This window comes from Sturnira hondurensis, unplaced genomic scaffold (genome assembly GCF_014824575.4).
Source record: "Sturnira hondurensis isolate 20B ecotype Veracruz unplaced genomic scaffold, ASM1482457v3 Scaffold0015056, whole genome shotgun sequence".
NCBI classification, from domain to species: domain Eukaryota; kingdom Metazoa; phylum Chordata; class Mammalia; order Chiroptera; family Phyllostomidae; genus Sturnira; species Sturnira hondurensis.
This window is the reverse complement of record NW_028087687.1, coordinates 2331371-2354924: the sequence shown is the minus strand read 5'-3', so window position 1 is coordinate 2354924 and position 23554 is coordinate 2331371. Positions and strand designations below refer to the sequence as shown.

The following is a 23554-nucleotide window of genomic DNA, read 5'->3' as shown; positions in this document are numbered from 1 at the left end:
CTGGAGTTACACAGTTTCTCTAAGGAAGCCATGCGTATTATCAACACACCCACTTTTGTGCTTGGGGTGGGGGGCCCTTAGGGTAGTGGGTGAGCAGAGTCAGGAGGCTGGGAGCAGGCATTCCAGAGCCTTCACACGTGGGAGTGCTCAGACGGTGTGTGTATTGCTGAAGTAGCAGTCTTCTGGCCCTTCCCCAGCTGGAGTTTGCACCGCCCCCCCCCACCGATGGTCACTTCTTCCCGGGAGGCCCTCAATCTGGGGAGTCGCCTCCTGCCTCAGCTCATCCCTGATGGGGTGCCTGCTCAGCCCAATCATTTCTTTAGGGATGGACCTGCCTCTCATGATTCTTAAAATTGTACTTCTCTACACCGAAAAGGTACGGATCTTCTGCTTCCAGCAGCATCTATCAGGGCCCTGGAGTCCAGATTTACTGTGTCACCTGGAATGGGCACTTCTACCTGTGTTGTCCTATTGTTTTATATTGTGTCAGCTCCTGGCATTGTGCCTAGTCTGTGCAGATTAAATAAATACCTGTGATGATGAAAATCGCTGTTCCTCCCCCCAACCCTACATTTCCTTATTGGCTCCCACAGATCTTTGCATTAGCGCACTTCTCAGGTGTATATTGATTTCCGGCTGATTGCTTTTCAAGCTTCTGGAAGAATGGGTACAGTGCTGTGCTCCTGGCTAGGGAGGAACTAGAGAATGAGGGTGAGGAATGTGCCTGAAGTCAGCAATCAGTAATGATAAAGAAATGTTACTTACTTGAGCCCTGGCTGGTGTAGCTCAGTGGATTGAGCAAGGGCTTGCGAACCAGAGGATCTCGGTTTGATTCCCAGTCAGGGCACATGCCTGGGTTGCAGGCCGGTTCCCTGCAGGCCCACTCCCAGCAGGGGACGCACAAAAGGCAACCATACATTGATGTTTCTCTCCCTCTCTCCTTCCCCTCTAAAGCTAAATAAATAAATAAAATCTTAAAAAAAAGAAATGTTACTTGAGCCTTGGCTGACGTGGCTCAATGGATTGAGTGCCAACCTGTGAACTAAAGGTTGGATTCCCAGTCAGGGCACATGCCTGGGTTGCAGGCCAGGTTCCCAGGGTGGGGCATGTGAGAGGCAACCACACATCGATGTTTCTCTCCCTCTCCAAAAATAAATAATATCTTTAAAAATGTTATTTGAGAAATAGCCAAAAGTGAACTCTTGACCACCTGTCTGGTACTGGCCCTTAGAAATGGGACCTTCTACACGTTCCTGGTGTGCTTCAAACTAAGATGCTAAATGAAGTTCACGTCTCTCACAGGAGTGAGGGATTGGAGCTCTGGTTTACTGGCTCAGGTGTGTGGTCGGAGGAGGTGTGTGGTCATGGGTGTCCATTTCCATTGTTTGGCTTGTGGCAAACTTTTAACTTCTTGTAGGAAACGCCATCATTCCTATCTAGGCTGCTGCCAAGCTCCTTGTCAGACTGCTGGAGACTTAGTTTCCAGTGGTTTCTATGGAGAGTTTATCCACATGAATAGTGAAGACAGGAATGTCTTGAGACCACAGAAGCAGGAAGGTGAGGAATAATCCCACTGAGGGTGAAATACCAGGCACAGCAGCTTCTCATTCTGTTCACCTGTGATTCCAGACACACTTATGTACCCTACTTGCTCTCCAGGCAGTAGCTTTTAAACCATTATAAATAAGCATGTTTACAATTTAGGGTAAAGAGATGTATCATAGTACACATGAGAGGCTGCTTTAAAAATCTTAGGTTAAAAAGCAACTTCTAAAGTTTCCCAAATGGTCATCAAAATTGATCATCTACTATGTTCTCCCTCAGTCACTGTAAGCCCGATCAGGGCAGCTGGCCAGGAAGTCTGAAGGTGGCATTTGATTTCTTACGAAGATATGTAGACTCCAGAATGTAAACAGAAAATAAACAAAACGAAGACATCTCATCAGCTGGTGACATACCAGGGCATACACGAATATTCAGGGCTCCACACTATTATATAATGCTGCATTTCTTGATTTTATTTGAAACAATGCATATTTTTAGCATTTTATGGTAGGATTTTACATGTGTCATTTACACAAATTACAAGGTTCTGCTTCAAGTCTTTAAAAAAAGTTTTAAAAATTCAGCCCATATGCAGCACAATAATATGCAAAACTACTTTACATTATACACACTTTTTATCAAAGGAGATACAAAATTCTGGCTTGTAGTTTTAGACAAATACAAGAAGCTTCAAACTAGACACAAAGGGTTAACATTAATTCTCAAATATAAGTCTGCACTTTGTGTTGTATTTCGCTGAGATGTAAATACCAAATTCCTAAGGGATTTTACCTTTTCCTTTTTCAAAGGAAAACTGACAAATTTCCCTTGCACAAGTCCCTCCCCATCAGCTCAATCTTCCCAGCATCCTGCTCTCCCTTCCCTCAGGGTCAGACACTCGCACGGTGCTGCAAAGCCAGGGGTGGGCCCCTCACGTCTGCATGTGGACCAGACCCTTTAGCCGACTCCATCTGCAAAAATCTGAGCAGCCACAGCTGATGCACATAGTTCTGCTACATGACATACGACAACGCTAGGTAATTTAGTCAGCTGTGGCACTGCGTAATCAAACAAAAGGAGTTGAGAGAAAAAAGGTCCCTACCAGTGTGCTTCTCATTGGTGACAAATTCATGGTGTTAAGAATCAAGTTGTCTGATGCTAAGAGAACTTTAGATTCTTTCTAAGTAGAACACGCCCACTGATTGCTGGAGGGACTTCTCTGATGCTTATGCATAGATATTTTTTCAGCATGTTGGAGGCAATATTTTATACTTTACTTCTAAAGGGTTATAAAAAGAGGCAATAAGGAAGAGCAGAGCTTGTTCTGCCCCTTTAAGATATTTTTCTATCACTGGCATCCACTGTTCCCTAACCATCATCTGATACCTAAAAGTGTATATATGCATATTTAAAAGCATTACCCATCTTTCACTCAGTCAATATACAGTCAACTCTTGATTATCTATGAGGACGTCAGTGATACTATCAGTAAATTTCACATTTCACCTAATGGTCCTTTCTGGACACTGTTCACTTCACACCCCACACAGACTACAGCCTGTCGAGACCGAGTTACCACGTAGACACTGTTTACGTCCTCTGACCCTCGCCAGGTCTGTGTATAGAACTGAGTGAACACATTCAGCTGGGGCTTTGGGACAGAGCTAGGGGCAGGCTATAGGTCAGCCTGAGAAAGGACACATTTGAGTTTCTCCTGAATTACCTCTTAATAATATGCCTTCATTATTTTAAGTTTATGATTACTGCAATATTCAAAACCTGAGGCATAGTCACTATTTTATATAGATAATGGAGAGTTGACTGTAATCTTTTTTTTTTAGTGACTTTAGCCCTTTCACGTAAAAAATTTCACAAGAAAACATGATAAAAAGATTAAAAAAGACTACCATATGACATCTAGAAGCATTTATTTTATGGAAAAAACTTAAATATGATTATGCGTACACAAAAGTGCACACATTACCTATGCGGAACAAGGCCGAGAAACAATACACGAATGCCAAAGTTGTCTTCTAAAATAAACACACAGGCGGAGCCCAGACGGCCGGACAGAAGCCAGGGTCACTTCCCAACTGCGCAGTGCTGAGCCTGGGCAGCAGCCTCGCACACCGCCGACTTCCTCACACAGCTGCCAACATCCAGCTATTTTAAAAAATGGATTTTCTTTACATCAATAAAAATCTGGTGACGAACATTATAAAACCAAATACTGGACAGTCTTTACTCCTTTAAAATTCCAAATATTCCAACATAATCACAGGAGTAAAAACCATTTTAAATGATATGCTTTATGAAACAATACTATGTACATTTATTGCAAATTATATTAAACTAAAATGGTGGGGAAATCAAAATATGAAGTGATATGAAATCAATAATAATTTTAATTATTTTCTCACTCTGATAAAAATCAGAAAGCAACATTTATAAAATTGCCACATCACTTTTCATAGCAGGGAACTAAAATCTGTACATCTCATTTTTGCAGAAAAGTAGGCAGGCAGAAAGAATTATACATAAAAGTTTCCAAAAGGAAAACAAAGAAATATTTCATCTGATCTTTTTTCTTCTAAAAAATTAATTCAGTAGACTTCTACTTTTTTCTTGTGTAACACGGGAACTCCTGGCTCTAAACTTGATAGATTTTCAGTGTCAGTGTAGGGACATCCTGTTACTTTCTTTAAAATAAAAACTGCAGCATGGAAATTAATGGTGGATTTATGCCTTTCAACTCCAGATATGCAGGAACTGGAACCAAGTGTTAAGCAATTTGCTTAATTATTGACTTTTCATAAGAAAAGTCCAGGGGAGGGTAGGATAGAGTTGCTTTTAGCCTCTCTCAAGAGTCTCCGCTGTACGTTTCCACCAGAGGACTGTGGTCACGGGCAGGGAAGTAATGGTTTCTTTCAGTTTCCAAGGCAGACAGTGTGTGTTCTGAAGTCAACTTCATTTTCTGTTCAGGGATATTTTGAATCCAAGTTTTTGCAGAAGCCGGAGCTGCTTCTGTTTGGCTTTCATTTTCCCCCTTTACAAATGAGTTTTCTTTTTACCTTGGAGATAGGAGTAGAAGAAGAAAGCAAAGTTAGAAAAGATATAAACAGGAAAACAAACCAGAATTACTTCATTTCTATAATATTAGCTAAAATCTGAAAATATTTTTTTCCCAATTTTCACCTGAGGCTTTACGTGGTTTAAGGAATCTTTCCCCAAACTATGTAACAACAAAATGCCAATGAAGAGACTTATTTTCAAACATTAAGTGCTGCTACTCAATGCCTGATATGCTCAAAACAATAAGGAGCTATTTGAAATAACTATCCTTTTTTTAAAAAAAATATTTTATTTATTTATCTCAGAGAGGAAGGGAAGGAGAGAGAGAGAGAGAGAGAAACATCAGTGTATGGTTGCCTCTCATTCGTCCCCTGCCGGGAACCAGGAACTGGCCTGCAACCCAGGCATGTGCCCTGACTGGGAATCGAACCGCGATCGTGTGGTTCGCAGGCCCTTGCTCAGTCCACTGAGCTACACCAGCCAGGGCTGAAATAACTGTCCTTTTTAATTAAAAAGTACTATAGAAGTACTATAGAAGTACCTTTCAAAGTACTATAGAAGAAAAATTACTAAGTACTATGGCAAAATGAATTTAGAAGCAGCAAAATAAGTTCTGACTCTTGAACCAGGTAAACAAATACATTTTCATATACTAAAAGAACAAGGAGGAAAATTTAGCTTAATTCTGTTCAGAAGTAAGAGGAACCCTCCATGAGTAGAGGGGAATTACAATCGCTGAAGCAGGAAGAGCCCATCTGGGTAGGCGAGGGAGTGAGGGGAGGGAATGAACAGCGGGGCTTGGCCGCCTCTAGGTTCTGGTCCGCCTGTGGTTCAGTCTGAGGACAAGGCATCAGCCACCACCCGGCCTATGTTATCCCACATTTCCAGTCAGCCACATGGGCATGAAGATTGTGTCTCCCCAAGAATTCCGAACTTGGGAGGGAAAAATAGGGAGTTGTTTGCTTATATTCCCAACACTACATATTCATATCATAAAAATAACAATGCTTTGGAAAAGGGGGCTAGGTGATTAAGATTCTTACAAGAGATTATTAAGTTAATTTGTATATACAAGACAAGTTTAATAATACAAAATCAAAGAATCCTCTACAAGCGGCCTGCTGCGCCTTCAGGAAGCTCCCCTTTACTAGCTCTGAGTCCTCAGCATCTTCCTGGCTGCACTCAGACTTTTAAGCGATCCAGCTCACTGGAAGACTTTCCTGGACTTGATTCTATGTCCCAAAGTGAATCACCATTACTTCTGAGCACTTGGCTTCTGAAAAATTTCATATTATTTTGAAAAAAAGTCACTTGTTAATATAAGGATATTCATATCAAACTAATATACATTTGTTTAATGCATGAGGATGCACACTTAGGAGTTACTTTAATTTTAAGATATGAGCCCATGTGATGTGAGAAAACTTTCTCAGTATACAAATAAGCACAGGAGATCAGGAAACACTCAAAAAATTTTTTTAAAATTCTCACCTAAGGAGATATATATATATATATATATATATATATATATACATACATACATACTATAGGATATATATAATATATCCCTATATTTAGAGAGACAGGAAAGGAGAGAAACACTGATGTGAGAAACATTGACTGGTTGCCTCCTATATGTGTCCTGTCCGGGAACTGAACCTGCAACACTTTGGTTACGGATAACGCTCCAACTGAGCCACACCGGCCAGGACAGGAAATTCTTTGCTTAAAAGAACAGAAATTCCAAGATTCTTAAACACTCCCACACTAAGCCTGCTAAGACAAACATACTAATACAAAGACAGGAAAACTGTAGTCAGTTATCATATATGTAATTTCTTTAAATTCACAATTTCCCCAGAAGTCCCAAGTTTAGGGACTGTTTCTTCACTGGTGTGGAAAAATTTAGCCTTAAGCACAAGTAAAACATGAATCAGCAGACCTATGAAGACACATTTTTAATGCAAAGTGTTTGCATTTACCATTTGGATAACAGCTCAAAAACATAAAGGAAAAAACAAGAGAACTAAACAACTTAAATGATGATCAATCTTTCACCCAAAACTTAGCCAACACTTACTGTCCAGGTGTCCAGGTGTTGTTTCCTGACCAAACTACACAAACGGCTGATTTTTATAAAGGTATAGAGTGAATTCAAGGAACTTTCTCATAAAAAGTAACAATACTAAAAGCAGCCCAAAATACAAACAGGAACATTTATTGAAACACCTGTCTCCCCAGTAAATAGCTAAGGGAATACATTTATTGCAAAAATCCAAAGGGATCTAAAAGTTCTACAGTCAAGTTGACAAGTTAAAATGCTCAGCATCAAGTCCCAGATTAAGAAATAAAATTTTTGTATACACTACCCATTTTCTGGTGGAATAACCACCCTCGAGTCTGTAAGTAAATTATGTAAGTGGGAATCACACTAAAACTCTTATTATGTTGTTAGGAGGAGGAACCCTAGAGGGGCTGGCACTTGCTACATTGTCCCTAAGTGACGGCTGTGGTACAAAAATGGCTCTAGAGGCTGCCATTTATCAAGAGTTCTACGTGACAGGGCTGAAGAATTAAGTGAAATAATAAAGCAATGTTTTTCATTGATTTAATAAAATTTAAAAATCATATGATATAATAATAATATAAATATTAAGTAATAAAGTTGGGTGAGTTTTCCAGAGGTTGGTGTCAGCATAAGGTGCAGACCAGCTACCCTGAGGGGACCCTGTAACTGGACCCACAAAGGAGCCCAAGGAGTAGAGAAGAGCAGGAGAGGCCTCTGCAGATGCTCCTGTAGAGACAGGCGTGACTAGGGCAGGAGCTGACCACCTGGGAGGTGAAAAACTGAAAAAGTGAAAGGTGTGAAAAATGCAAGGCAATGGAAGAGAAGGAATGGCATTTGGAGTCAGGAAGCAGGGCCACTGATGACGCAAGGATCTGGGCCTTACTTAACAAAGTCTGGCATTCAAGCTTAAAATCCAGGGCCAACCCCTTAAGTGTAGCACTTCAGCTCTATCCACACCATGCAAGGCCCCGAGGCTGTGCTTTGCATTGCCAGGGCCACAGGCGAGCTGACTCGACCACCCTGGGCTCACCCTCAGCTCGGGGATGTAGTGTTTGATGGCTCTCAGGTCTGGCGACTCTGTCTTCCTTTACTAGTTAGCTGGTTGAAATTGTAATGATAACCTTAAGAGGATGATCCAAAGTGTGACACTAATTCTGTCCTCAGGACTGTTCAATCATGTGGCTTTAATCTGTATCTGGTCCTCCACCAGCCCTCAGGAAAACACAGACGGGATGTCAAATCAATCACAGGTAATACTGCAAGTGTGTTTAGAATTTGTAGGAAAGTAGAAGCCACCGTTCCACGTGAAACAGAAACAAAGCTGGCACCTTCAGGATTTTGACTGTTCAACATTCCTCAGGTTGAGGGACAAATAAAACATCAGCTGAATCACAAACAAGGAACTTCCGTTTTGGTGTGTCTGTCTATTCCACACTTTGATGGTAACTACACATGAAAACATCTTTTACACATTGAGAAGGAAAACAAATAACAGAGTTCTGGATGTTCATAGTTTACAAATGCTTCAAAATACTGCATATATTCGAGAAACCTAACTGTGGCCACCGCTGTTGGCAGCGCACCGAGGCCCTGGGCAAGGGATGGGCCTGGGCTCAGCGTCCGGCCCTGGGCAGCGCTGGCCAGGGGACCTCAGACAGTACTTTGTTCAAGTCTGATCTCCTCAGCTCCAGCTGTTCTTGCTTAATAATGATTGTTGGCAAGGCCAATACACATTCAACAACCTTTCCCTGTTATCACTATTATTTCTACTAAAATGTGCCAAGCACCATGCCAAATATTTTCCATGTATTCTACCTAATTTTCCACCATAGTCTGACAATGTTCTTAGCATCTGGTGCTTCATTTACTTTACGTTTGCAGCTCTCAAGAACCTCTCTGTTTTCTCCTCTTGGGCGAAACAATGCAGGGGCCTACGTATACACTCTGAAAGAGGTTAAAAAGATGACTGGTTGGTATGTTTGGTTTAATCTGTGATCATTTAAAATAAACTAGCTTTTTACTTAATAGTTATAAAAATGAACTGTATGCAAACATATTCCACTCTATGGGAACTATTACATCTATGAAGTTGTTAGCTATTTAAAATATGCTGGTTCAGTATTTTCAAAGCATCCTCCGTTACACCAATTTTGTGCACATGTGCACTACCTGCAGAATCAAGACTTAATTTTACCTGAAAAGTACAATATACAGGGGCAGGCAAACGTAAGTTTACAGTTGCATTGTGACATTCTTTCGAGTTAATAAGCTGTTGTAATAATAATAACAACCTGCATCTCTTTTTCCTCACAAAGAACTTTGCCCACCCCTGTATAGTATGGTGACTACAAATGCCAGAGCGACATTGTCTGAGTTTGAACCTGGCTCCACTATTCAAGCAAACAGACTAAAAGCTGCACGGACCCTCTCTGCCCGGGTTTCCTCCTCTTGGCATGCTGGGATAGTGATAGGACTTACTGCAGAGAGACGTTATAAGGATCTTATAGGTTAACAAAAAGCTTAGAATCAAGCTTCCCAAACTGCAACTCTGCAGCCACAAACACGGACACCCACCTTCTCCCTCCTCCCGGGCAACCCCCATGTTAATGTCTGTGTCTGTAAGTGTGACTTCTCTAGGGACCTCATGTAAATGGAGTCATACAGTATTTGTCCTTTTTGGTCTGACTAATTTCACTTTGCATAATATCCTAACAACGTATACATGTTGTAGCGCATGTGTCAGGATTTCACTGTTTTATGTAGTAATTACAAAAATAATTCTATACCTTAACTGTGTTGCTCAACACACCTAAAGTCAGTCTTCTCTTTTTGAGTTGACAAGCTGGGAAAGTACATTCTTTGAGCAAGAATGTAAGAACATATCCATTTTTTAATAACTTTGTATTGCCAACAAGATATCCAGCAAGAACATATCCATTTTGAATAATTTTGTATTGCCAACACCTAGCACAGTGCCTGGCACTCAGTGAAGGGTTGGTTAAAAGAGTGAATGAGAAGCACAGGAGCAATACTACGTGCCTATAAGCCACTCAGTCCTATCCAAGAGGATATTATGAGCAATACAGAGTTTCTGGTTTTGCTGAATAGTTCATCAGGATTCCAAGTCTAAATTGTGCTGGAATTCAGGGGCATAGTTGTATGTTAGGTTCAGGAGAGAATGGAAAAGACAAAAGAGGGCTTAGGAGAAATTTCCGGAAAGTACTTTTATGCTGTGTTAATTATGAATTAGTAGTCAACAGCTTAAAAAAATTTTGTTTTAAGTCCTTACCCAAGGATATGCTTATTGATTTGAGAGAGAAGAAGGAAGGAAAGAAGAAAGGAAGGGAGGGGGAGGAAGGATGGAGGGAGAGAGAAACTGATGTGAGAGGAAAACACTGACCGATTGTCTCCTCTATGTGCCCTGATGGGCAATCCAACCCATGTCTTTTTGGTGTATGGGCCGATGCGCCAACCAACTGGGCCACCAGCCAGAGCAGTGGTCAACAATATAATCAGAAGTTTCTGAACTGCATGTGTCAAATGTTGGAACTATTCTACTGAATTAACATAATTTAATGTTATCATGAACATCTTATTTAACCATTTAACTTATTTAACCATTTAACACAGAATAAACCCATCACAGAATCCCGCACTTTATCTATTTATTCCAAGTTCCAGATTTTTTAAATTTTTATTTCTAAAATTTATTTATTAATTGTCGTTCAAGTACAGTTTTCTGTTTTTTACTCCCATCCCAGCCCACCCTCCCCAGGAACTAGTATAAAGGACATATGGAAAAAAACTAAGGGGGGTAGAAATGGGAGGGAGGTGGGGAGCACTGGGGGAGAATTCTGTACTTTAAATAACACACTGCCCATTGATCTACTAAATGGTACACTAAGACTTCTAATAAGGTGCCTTTTCAGTCTAAAAAAAGACATTTTAAGGTTTTTAAAAAGGCCCAATGCTATTTTTAATTAAAATCAGTCTCTGGCATTATTATTTTTTTAAGAATATTTTTAAAGATTTTATTTATTTATTTTTAGAGAGGGAAAGGGAGAAAGAAAGAGAAACGTAAATGCATGGTTGACTCTCATGCGCTCCCCCACCCCCAATCAGAGACCTGGCCTGCAACCCAGGCCTGTGCCCTGACTGCGATCAAACCAGCAACCCTTTGGTTCTTAGGCTGGCACTCAGTCCACTGAGCCACACCAGGACTAATGTCTGTTCAGTGATGTGGGGGGCATATGGTATAGCTAAAAGTAGGATGGGTTTTATAATATCCTAATTCAGAGACTGGGTCTGGTTACCTGGGTATTTTGCTTAAATGGCAGAAGGACAGCTAAGGTGAGGTAAGGTCAGGTGCCTCAGGTGGCCTCTGTGTGATGACTGGTACTATTTTGTGTCAGTGAGGAATGACTAGAATTCTAGAATCTCTAGAGAATTCTGGCAATCACTAAGGAAAATGTTCAACTTTTGTGTAACTGAAAAGTGTATTAAGGTGTAAAGCAACTAAAACTCAGAACAATGGTCATGATAATTTCCTGACCATTTTTTCTGTGCAAGGCACTTTATTTATTGATCCATTTAAATTGGATGACATCCTTTGAGGTGTTATCATACTGTGTTACTGATAAAGAAAAGGAGGCTGAGGTTAAAAAGCTCCAGGTTTAAGGAGAAAAGTAATGAGTTTGCACCTACTACTGGTGTTCATTACTACACTTAGCCTATAAATCTAGAAGTAAGAGAAACACTAGATCAGGGTTGGGCCTGGATGTGCTGTCACTGAGATGCTGTAAAACGTGGTCAGAGATACTTAAAATATAAGAAACTTTAATAGATCCAAACTTCAGAATTTCATAGATGACTTTTTTTAAAAGATTTTATTTACTTATTTTTAGAGAGAGAAAGAGAGGGAGAGAAACATCAGTGGGTGGTTGCCTCTCTCATGCCCCCAACCAGGGACCTGGCCTGCAACCCAGGCATGTGCCCTGACTGGGAATCGAACCCGCAACCCTTTGGTTAGCAGGTTGGCACTCAGTCCACTGAGCCACACTAGCCAGGGCCATAAATGACTATTTTTAAAATGTGCTTACAAACACACATGCCTCAGCAACACTATACTACTAAAAAGACTGACACAGGGTGGTGGGGGTGTTCTGAGATGATAAAAGCTGTCTCTTTCCTAAAAGAAACCCAGGTGCTCACAATCTAATTCAGGGGGGATGAGTAGGTGCAGGTATACAAGGAAAAAGGGCAGGGGTGGGTAGGGCTAAATTCACATTACAGGCCCGTATGGAAAAAGCCAACTTCTAGATCTGTGACTGGGGCACCGCTGCTGCACTGTGGAAAGTCTGAAACTACAGCCCAGGAACGATCAAAGATGAACAGCTCGTGAGGTTGTTTCACTGGGGAGGGCTGGGCAGAGGTAAGCTACTGACTTAGATTAAAACTGACTCTAACAAGAGAAAGTGAAGACTAGAAATACGCCTTGTTCTTATGTCAAGACTACTACCTCCTTCATTCTGGGATTTTTATACCCAGAAGGTAGCCGTTTATTTAAGTAAACCTCATGCAAGTATGTGAAGGACACCAAACAAAATATTATAGTATCCTTGCTAATAAACATATATGTCAAAATACCATATCCTAATTAAAATGTAGCCGAAGGAAAGTTACAGAACCAAAGCCAAAGCCATTGTAAGCTACTCAGGAAAACTGAGGGCAGTTTTCACCCCTAAATGCCTGAGTGTTGGGGGTGATGACACATACTAAGCATGAAACAAAATGTCTAAATTAAAGGTTCAGAAAGCACAATGTACATTACCTTTGTAAGTCAATTTGTCTCTCTGCTGGTGCTGCCTTTTTGGCTACATCTTGCAGTTTGGGTGCTTTGGCATTACCTGCTTCCAAACCCCCAGAGCTTTCCTGACTGACGGCGGCTCTCTTTCTTCCCTTGCTAAGAGGTTTGCTCAGATCATCATTTTTGGTTGCATTGCCCTGAGATTCAGACTTGGGTCGGCGTCCTCTCCTGGGCTTTGAAGGGGCGGGTGGTCCTGATTCATCTACTTCCTCATCTGTTTTTTGTTGGATATTCTCTGCACCAGCTGCTGTTACTGTTCTCTTCTTTCCTCGGTCACTGCTGATGTTGCCCTGGGTAGCCTGATCAGAATTAATCTCCTAAAAGAACACAGAACAATTCTATAAACACAAATTCTTAAATATCAACATTCTGTACTAGAAATATCTTGAATGGATTTTTAAGGAGTTGGGATTCAGGGTGTCTCATTAACTACTTGCAGCCCATGAGGAGCGTAAGCTCCTTGAGGGCAGGGACTGGAGTATGGTCTCTTACTCAGTGCTGGACAGATATAATGCACTCACTAAGTGCTTATTAAAAATGCATGGGCACCAGTCAGGGCACATTCCTGGGTTGCAGGCCGGTTCCTTGCAGGCTAACTACCAGCAGGGGATGCACAAAAGGCAACCATACATTGATGTTTCTCTCCCTCTCTCCTTCCTCTCTAAAGATAAATAAACAAATAAAATCTTTAAAAAAAATTGTAATTGGTGATTAAAATCTATGATTTAAAATCTATGCCTTAAGAGTTTACATCATTAACATACTTCATACAGCAACACAAACAGAATACACCATTTAAAAATAAATAAATAAAAATAAAAATGCATGGGCAGAACACACACAATCGAGGAAGTCACCCTGGCTGGGTGGCCCATTTGGTTAGAGCACTGTTCTGTACACTAAAAGGTTCCAGGCTTGATTCCTGATCAAGGCACAAACCTAGGTTGCGGGTTCAATTGCCATTGGGGTGTGTACGAAAGGCAACCAATCAATGTTTTTCTGTCACATCAATGTTTCTGACTCTCCCTTCCTCTCTCTCTGAAATCCATACATGCCCTGACTACGGATTAAAACTACGACCTAGGTATGTGCCCTGACCAGAGATTGAACCCACAACCTTTTGGTGTACAGAACAACACTTCAAGCAATTGATCTACTCAGCTAGGGCTAACCTTCTACTTTTTAAAAAAGTACTTCATTTATTTATTTTTAGAAAGGGGAAGGGAAGAAGAGAGAGAGAGAGAGAAACATCAGTGTGTGGTTGCCTTCCACGTATGTGGCCCCCACTGGAGGCCTGGTCCACAACCCAGGCATGTGCCCTGACTGGGAATTGAACTGGCGACCCTCTGGTTTGCAGCCCACGCTCAGTCCACTACGCTATGCCAGCCAGGGCATAACATTCTACTTTTTTTCTGCATATTTTTTCTCCTCCTAGTTTAGCATATATACTATACATAATTAAATGTTCAAAATAATAAATCCCATTTTAATATGACATAATGGATTTTAGGAGGAACAATAGTTATCAGAATGAAAATGTCCTTTATATGAATGATATTTAGGAACCAATTATAATTTTAATTGCTAAAATATTAATTGATTCAAGGAAAACAAGAGTACTATCATCATCCAAAAATTAGAATACATCTTTCTAATTAATAAATTAATCTTCACTTCCCTTGGAAAATCTTTTTAGAGTGACTAGGGAAGAGATACTGTAGAGGGTCCTTGTCGAGGTGGCAGTGTAGGTAAATGTGGGGCTCACATCCCTTCACAACCACATCAGAAATGCTGGGCTGGCCAAAAAGTCTGTGTAGTTTTTACCATAAATGAAAAGACACGTTTTTCATCTCACCAATAACTTTACTGCTTTGGATATTTTGAGCATGTCAGCTGTCTCCTGCTTTTTGCTTCTAGTGGGTAGAGGCCAAGGTGCTGCTAAACGTCTCCCAGTGCATAAGGCAGCCCCAGGGCAAAGAATTATTTGGCTAAAATGTCAATAGTACCAAGAACCTTCACCAACCACTTTTGACACCTTTCTCCACACACTGCACAAATCTTTCTTTTGCATTTCAGTTGTGTTTTTACTTCTTTTGAAATAAAGCATAACATGCTGAAAATGTTACCTCTTTTCTTCCATCTTCAATATTAAAATGGCTGCACAAAAATTCACCAATTTTGATAATTTTTTAAAACTGCACTCTGATATGCAGCTGTCACAATACAGTCTAACAAAATTAAAGCTAAACACAACTAAAAACTTACGAGAGCCACTGTAAGAAAAAACTAAACGAACTTTTTGGCCAACCACCATCTAGAGCTGCCTGAAATCTAGCTGAATAGGAAGGCCGACAGCTAAAGTTACAGAGAAGAAGCCACATCAAGCCTGGTAGGAGGGGCAAAAATGAAGTATGGGCTGGTCCCACACCCACATGTAGTGGTTAAAAGTCAGGAGGTATCTCTCAGCTGTGGAGAACCCCCAACCCAAGGAAGAAGGGGATCCCCCCACAGGGTTCCAATGCCAGGAAGAGAAGTCATAACTTCTGGCTGTAAAAACCACCAGGGATTTTGGCTGAGGGAAGGAGTGGGCTTCTTGAGTCTTAGGCATTTCTCTTAGAGGGCCTGCAATACCCAAACTCTTTTGGACCCACTCCCTCAGCTCCAGCGCTGGGGAAGCAGCTCAAAAGGAACCAGGGACATACAGGAAGAAAATAAAGTGTCTGGCATCAGGGTGAGAACTGGCGGAGCAGCTTCCTCCCAGACAGAAGTGCTGACAAAAACCACTGTTCCTTTTCTAAGTTCTTCACCCACAGAGCCCACAGGCTCTGAATCTTCACCAAGCAGGCTAACACTGTTTGCCCCGCCCTACCCAACTGTCAGGTCTACCCAAGCTTGTTCCAGTGGCTTTTCCATATAATGACTTATTTTAGCTCTTGCTTCAAATTTTCCTAAACTCTCTCAAGCAGCATCTGGCCTTGGTATGCTCTGTACCCTCTTGCTATGTGGCCCCTGGCCAGAACACAGGTGGTGGCTGACATTGGTCTGCATCTCGTGGGAGGGCCCAGAGCCAGTGCACTAACTGGACAGCTTCAGTTCATGTCAAAGCACTACACTCAAGGGGCAGACGCAGTGGGCACCAGAGCCCTGCTGAAGGAAGTCCTGCTCCTTGGGGTGGTTGCCTACACAGCTGATCTTCCATGGCGGTCACAGCAAGTCCTTATAGTTGATTGGCCTGGGGTTAAATAACTCCAATTGAAGTGTCAACAGCAATCAAGGCTCAACACCACAGGAAGGAGCACACAGCCCACAGCCCACAGTCCAAATGGGGATTTGGGACATCTAGAGTGCCCAGCTCACATGAATAGGGAGGCTGTGCCACCAGATTCCACAGAACATGTACTGTATTATGTCACTCTACCAAAACTGGGAGATGTAGCATCTCTACCTAATACATAGAAACAAACGGGGGGAGACTGCTAAAATTAGGGGACAAAGAAACATGTCACAAATTAAAGAACAGAACAAAACTCCAGAAAAAGAACTAAACAAAATGGAGACAACCAATCTATCAGATGCATAGTTCAAAACACTGGTTATAAGGCTGCTCATTGAACTTAGGAGAAGAGTAGATGAACTTAGGAAGAACTTCAACATCATAACAAAGGACATGGAAACCATAAAAAAGGACCAGTCAGAAATGGAGAATAACTGAAATGAATAATTTACAGGGAATCAGCAGTAGAGTACATTAAACTGAGAATCAAACAGTGATTTGTAATATAAGAAAGCAAAACACACCCAATCAGATTAACAAAAAGAAAAAAGAATAAAAAAATGTAAGGATAGTGGAAGGAGCCCTCTGGGACACCTTCAAGCACACCAACACTCAAATCATGGGGGTGTTGGAAGAAGAGGGAAAGCAAGAAGTTGAAAAACTATTTGAAAAATAATGATGGAAAACTTCCCTAACCTGGTGAAAGAAATAGACATACAAGTCCAGAAAGCACAGAAAAACTCAAACAAGATGAATCCAAAGAGGCCCACAAAGACACATTATAATTAAAATGCAAAAGGTTAAAGACAAATAGAGAATATATTTTTTTAAATTTATTTTTAGACAAGGGGAAGGGGAAGGGAAGGAGAAAGAGAGGGAAAGAAACATTGATTGGTTGCCTCTATACCCCTACCCAGGGATGTGGCTTGCAACCCACGCATGTGCCTTGACTGGGAATTGAACTGGCGACCTTTTGGTGCATATTCCACTGAGTCACACAGGCTGGTGCGTATTCCACTGAGTCACACCAGCCAGAGTGACAGAGAGAATCTTAAAAGCAACAAAGGAGCTCCCATAAAACTGTCAGCTGGTATCTCAACAGAAACTTGGAAGGCCAAAAGGGAGTGTCAAGAAACACTCAAAGTGATGAAAAGCAAGGACCTACAACCAAGATTACTCTACCCAGCAAAGCTATAATTTAGATTTTATTAATTTTTTTAGAAAGTGGGGTAGGGAGGGGGAAAGAAACATCGATGTGTGAGAGATACATTGACTGGTTGCCTCTTGCACACCCACCACCAACTGGGGACCTGGCCAGCAACCTAAGCATGTGTCCTGACTGGAAATCAAACTGGTGACCTTTCAGTTTGCAGAACAATGCGCAATATACTAAAGCCACACAGATCAGGGCTATTTAAAATAGAAGAACATGAAAAGCTTCCCAGATTAGAAAAAGCTAAAGGAGTTCATCACCACCATACTAGTGTTACTGCAAATGTTAAAGAGTCTTTTAAAAAATTATTTATTTATTTTTAGAGAGAGGGAAGGGAAGGAGAAAGAGTGGGAGAGAAACATGAAGGTGTGGTTGCCTCTCATGTGTCCCCTACTTGGGACCTGGCCTTGTAACCCAGGCATGTGCCCTGACTGGGAATCAAACCAGCGACCTTTTGCTTCATAGGCCTGTGCTCAATCCACTGAGCTATGTCAGCCAGCGCAAGAGTCTTCTTTAAGAAGGGGGAAAAAGATAAAAAATTATGAACAATTAAATGGTAATAAATACATACCTATCAACAATTGAATATAGGGGACTTCCGCCAAGATGGAGGCATAGGTGGAAACACTGTGCCTTCTCCCACAACCAAGTTTGAATACAACAAAGGTTTGGAGAAACAAAGACACAACCAAAGGACAGAAAATTGAATTATACAGAAGTCCGACTACATCTAACCTTCAATGGGGACGGTAAGAGGGGCGGAGCCAGCAGCGAGCAGGGTCGGGCAGGACAGGCCCCCCCCGACCCAGGCGCGCAGGCAGACGAGAACCAGTTGGGGTGCGGGGCAGACCGCGGGCGCATATTCGTGCACAGTGAGACAGACCACACAGGCCCCAGGGGGCGAGGGCTGACGGCGGTGGCACACTCGCGAGCAGTGGGAAGAAACGTGTGGGCCCGGTGACTGACGGCAACAACTGCGGCACCGGTGAGGGCCGTGGCGGCAGGCGGCGGACGGGATGCCATAGTCCCTCTTTGACCCCGCCCCCACATACAACGTCACAACCCAGTGACTTAGTTGCCCTGTTCTAGTGAACATTTTAGGGCTCTGATCCTGCTATGGGACAGGCATGAAGAGCCCAAAAGATAGCACAAGAAGAACTCAAAGTCCAAGAGCCAATAACTCTCAGCGACCAAGAAACTGCCAGCCTCTCAGAAGCACAATTCAGGACACTATTTATCAGGATGCTCACAGAACTGGTAGATTATAGTCACAAATTAGAGGAACAAAGTCACAAATTAGAGGAATATATGAAGGCTAAACTAATTGAAATGAAGGGAGATGCACAGGAAACCAATAGTGATGGAAAGGAAACGGGGACTCAAATCAATGGAATGGACCAGAAGGAAGAACAAAACATCCCACCAGAAAGGAATGAAGAAATGAGAATTCAAAAAAATGAGGAGAGGCTTAGGAACCTCCAGGACATCTTTAAACGTTCCAACATCCGAATTATAGGGGTACCAGAAGGGGGAAAGAAACAGCCACGAGTGGAAAACATATTTGAACAAATAATAAAGGAGAACTTCCCCAGTCTGGCAAAGGAAATAGACTTCCAGGAAATCCAGGAAGCTCAGAGAGTGCCAAAGAAGTTGGACCCAAGAAGGAACACACCAAGGCACATCATAATTACATTAGCCAAGACCAAAATGAAGGAGAGAATCCTAGAAGCATCAAGGGATAAGGGGACAGTCACCTACAAAGGAGTACCCATCAGACTGTCAGCGGATTTCTCAAAAGAGACCTTACAGGCAAGAAGGGGCTGGAAAGAAGTATTCCAAGTCATGAAATCCAAAGACCTACAGCCAAGATTGCTTTATCCAGCAAAACTTTCATTTAGAATGGAAGGACAGATAAAGTGCTTCTCAGATAAGGTCAAGTTCAAGGAGTTCATCATCACCAAGCCCTTATTATATGAAATGCTAAAGGGACTTATATAAGAAAAAGAAGATGAAAAATATGAACAGTGAAAGGACAGCAAACACACAGTTATTAACAACCACACCTAAAACAAAAGCAAACCAAGAGGACAGCTAGATCAGGAGTGGAACCATAGAAATGAAGAACACATGGAGGGTTAGAAACAGGGGGATGGGAGGAGGAGAAGGGGGGAGAAGGCACAGAAAATAGCATAGATGGTAGGTAGAAAATAGATAGGGGGGAGGGTGAGAATAGTGGGGGAAATATAGAATCCAAAGAAGTTGAGACACGTGGTTATAAACTAAGGGGGGCAGAATGGTGGGGGAGGGAGTGTGCGGGTGGAAGGGATTGAAGGGGGGGGAATAGAACAACTGTAATGGTATAATCAATAAAATATATTAAAAAAACAATTGAATATAAAAAAACAAAGTAAACAAGCAGAAACAGACTTAGAGAATATTTTCATAGTTCCTAGATGGGAGTAGGGTGGAGGGTAGTGTGAAAAAGGTGAAGAGATTAAGAAATACAATTGGTAGTTACAAAATAGTCATAGAATGTAAAGTACAGCATAAGAAATACAGTCAATAATATTCTAATAACTGTATGGTGTCAAATGGGTACAACATCTATTGAGATGATCACTTAGTAAATTATATAATGTATACTCACTGGGGTGTACACCTGAAACTAATATGATTTAAAAATATTATAAATTATGTTTCAAGAAAATTTAGGTAAATGAAAATTCATAAGAGAAGTAATTTAAATAAGAAAAGCCCACATCAGTGTTTCACTTTAGGGTTTGCTCCAATGTTAATCCACATTTTAATAGAATGCGTAACATGAGAAACAAGATGGTGGTCCACATTAATTAAACTGGGAAACAATATACAATGGATCAGAGAACAGATATGCAAACTCACCCTGGGGAAAAACACTGATTTTGGGCAGAACAAGATGGATCGGTGAAACTACCAAGTATTAAATCCAAAGAGGAACCATTCCTTGAACTGAATGCCTGTTACAGGTGCAGTGGCTGCTGGATTTAGATTGGGGATCAAAATTGATAATGTTCTTATTCTCATGTAGCTAGAGCATGGTAGATGACTAGGGTTCTTAAGAAAGCAAACAAGTATTTAAGTATAAATCACAACTGTGAAGAGATTAAAGAACAGTGCATTCTGAAAGAAATCAGAAGAAATACCAATTTCTTTTGGGGAGTCATTTAAGTAACATCACGGTAGGACTCATCACAAAAAAGTGAAGTATTCCAGACAGAGGCAAGAGGCAGCACAAAAGGACCCGGAGAGGGAAAGAGCTGGAAAATGTAAGGTCTTGCTCCACCAGGAGTCACGGAGGGAAGTGGCAGGGGGGTCAGAGAGGCAGACACGGGCTGGATCATGAACGCCTCACAGANTCACGGTAGGACTCATCACATACAAAGTGAAGTATTCCAGACAGAGGCAAGAGGCAGCACAAAAGGACCCGGAGAGGGAAAGAGCTGGAAAATGTAAGGTCTTGCTCCACCAGGAGTCACGGAGGGAAGTGGCAGGGGGGTCAGAGAGGCAGACACGGGTTGGATCATGAACGCCTCACAGAACACATGAAGAAACCAAAATTTTTAAAGTGCCAATGAACGTTAGCACTTTACAAAATTGAAGGCTTTAAATCGAAGACAAACATAGTCCAAATTACAAATTACATTTTAAAACGATCAAATTGGCTGCTACACGGTGACCGGGTTAGAAGGGAGCAGAATGTTAACAACATGGTAAAACTACTACAGCATCAGAGGTTTAGTCAAGAAAAAGATAATTTAAAAATGAACAAATATGAACAGGCAAGTCACACAAGAGCACATCTAAGTGGTCAGTAAAAATCCGAGTAGTGAGGGAAATAAAAATTAAAACAGTAGGGTACTAGTTTTGATACTTGAGACTAAAAAAATAAAAATCAGAGTAACTATAAAACCTGTTCTTGGTGGACGTGCAGAGAGAAAAGTACTCACATACTCTGCTGGTAGAAATGTTAAGTGCTCCAATTTTTCATGAAAGCAATATGAAAATATCTAAACCCTAACATTTACCTTTTGGCCCTGTAACCCCACCACTAGGAACCTAGACCACAAAAATAAAACCACAAGCATATAGTTAATGTCACATTATAGTGGCAAAAAGGGGGAAAGGAAATATGTGTATACACACATTAAATAAGTGAAAATAAGACTGTGGAAAAAAATGAACAAGCAGATTAGGCTGTTTAAGAGAACAAGGGCTGCATTAAAAGTCACATGGTCATATTCAGACATTCTATGAGCATCGCGTACATGTGCACACGGTGAAGAACAAGCGGACAAGCCACACGAGGAGGAAGCCCGGTGGCCAGTTACCGGCGCCAAGAAAAAGAAGGCACCTAAAGGACGGCACTGGCAGCACTGCTTGTGGATAGCTGTTTGACAAGATAAATACATCACTGTATCATCTCTAAAAATGTATTATAAGTAATGTTTCACTGAATGACTAGCAACATTCATTTTTACATCTAAACTTGTTTACATCAAGACTGTTTAATTCTGTACAAGGATCCAACGATACCCAAATCTATAGGTTTCTGAGTCCCAAGAGTACAGACAGGGAAAGGTTTCTTGTCAGCTAAATCTGCTGACACAGTGAATGTTGTACAGCAAACAGCAAGATTTTGGATAATGAGACTCATCTAAAATGTATCCTTGGCGGGGGGGTCACTTTGTAAATTATAAAAATGTCCAACCACTATGCTGTACACCTGAAACTAATATAAAATATTTTTAAATATCAATGCTAAATGGAAAAATTAAAATAAAAAAGGATTCTTATCTATTCAGTTTGAGTTCAGATAATGAATGTGGAGAGAAAAAGTTCAGCTACTGTGGGATAAATGTATAGTCCTATATTTCATGTCCCAAAAGGTAATCCGAAACAGTTGATGAATACGATAAATATACGCTGGGCAATACGAAGGTAAGTATGTCAAGAATATAAAAATTCTGTGTGAAGAGACGATGGTATCTTCATGCCATTCCTACTGAGGAACACTATCAGTTTCATCCTACAGGTGAATAGAAGCTTAGAAGCCAAGCAATCTGCCCAAGTACACACAGCCAGCAAGCAGCAGAGCCAGGATTCAGACTCAGGCTTGTCTGATGCTCCTACCAATGTTCTACTCCTTTCGATCCTACCAAAAAATTGTTAACAAAATTGGATGTCATAGTTAAAAGGTCAACAACAAAGAATGGAGCTATAAGCAAAAGCTCAAACACATTTAAAAAGGTTAATTCACAAACTTTTATAAATACCACACAAACAAAACAGTGCTGACTCTGGCAGGAGTAAGTTTTTGAAAGTAAGATCTCAAAAACTCAAATCCTGCTCTTTCAAGGAGTTAGGAGAAGTAGCATGGGAGAGGGCTACCGGATGAGTGACGGCATAAACTCGCGTATAACGAGGTGAGTCGATGTGGGCAGAGTCATTCTGGACAGTGAAAGCACACTCAATATAGCAAGGGGCGGCACACACACACACACACACACACACACACACACACACACCCGCCCACCCCCCCACCCCCCCGCCGTGTGTAGTCGACATTAACCTTTACTGTGGGGTTCCCACCACTACTACGAAATTTGTAATAAGAACCTTCACAGGAGAAATCCATTCGTTAAACTTTAAAAATTTACCTTATTCTTTACTGGGTCAATATTCTTTACAGGTGTGACAGAAATAATTCTCACAGGGTTCTCTTCATTTTCACTAACTCCAGTTTCTGCTGCCTCTGAACTCTGTTCCCTGTTGAAGAAAAATAAGCCACTTCTTCATGTCACTACATGAACAGAATGTTTGTTCTCTCACTGTTACCAGTAAAGAAATAAGAGCCTCAGGCTGGTTTAGAAGGAGTAATGTTGGCAAGATTCAGATCAGTGGTTACAGGCCACTGGTCTATTATATTCTGTTATTTGCTTTAAAAGATTTTATTTATTAGAAAGGGGAAGGGAAGGAGAATAAGAGAGAGAAACATTGATGTGCGAGTGAAACACTGATCAGTTGCCTCTCACAGGCCCCACACTGAGACCTGGCCACAACCCAGGCATGTGCCGGGACTGGGAATCAAACTGATGACTTTTTGGTTCACAGGCTGGCACTCAATCTGCTGAGCCACACCAGCTAGGTAGGGCTATATTGTGTTATTGATTTCCATGTGACCTTACTAATATAAAATAAAAATAGCTAGCTAAAACCATCTGAGAGAAAGATTAGTTGTCAAGAAACAAAATAACACAACTATTCTAAGCCTACCCCTTGGAGGTGAAAAACTCTAAAACAAAACAAAAATGCAACGATAGATTATAGTATAGTTGTCTCCAGTCTGTTCTTAACACTCTGCAAAGGCAGGGACTACAAGAATCGACAGGGGAGGTGACTGAGCCCCACCATCTCTATAAACCACAGATTTCACATTAATATTCTGTATTTTGGGGTTCGTTCTCCTGTTTAGAATGT

General features: G+C 41.3%; 1 protein-coding gene across 4 annotated transcripts in view; it reads right to left on the bottom strand.

Moving 5' to 3' along the window:
• Window positions 1-1997: 1997 nt before the first annotated feature.
• The window catches only part of PDS5A (PDS5 cohesin associated factor A), a 129831-nt gene continuing 108274 nt past the window's right edge, over window positions 1998-23554 (bottom strand). For 3 of the 4 annotated variants that reach the window (XM_037064301.1, XM_037064303.1, XM_037064302.1), the window contains exons 31-33: window positions 22735-22843; window positions 12516-12868; window positions 1998-4616 (exon numbers count right to left, since the gene is read on the bottom strand). In XM_037064301.1, the coding sequence (XP_036920196.1) occupies window positions 4613-4616; window positions 12516-12868; window positions 22735-22843 (466 nt within the window). In that variant the 3' untranslated portion in view covers window positions 1998-4612. Of the gene's footprint in view, window positions 4617-12511; window positions 12869-22734; window positions 22844-23554 lie in introns of those variants that run through there. The other variant, XM_037064304.1, reaches the window with a different exon arrangement.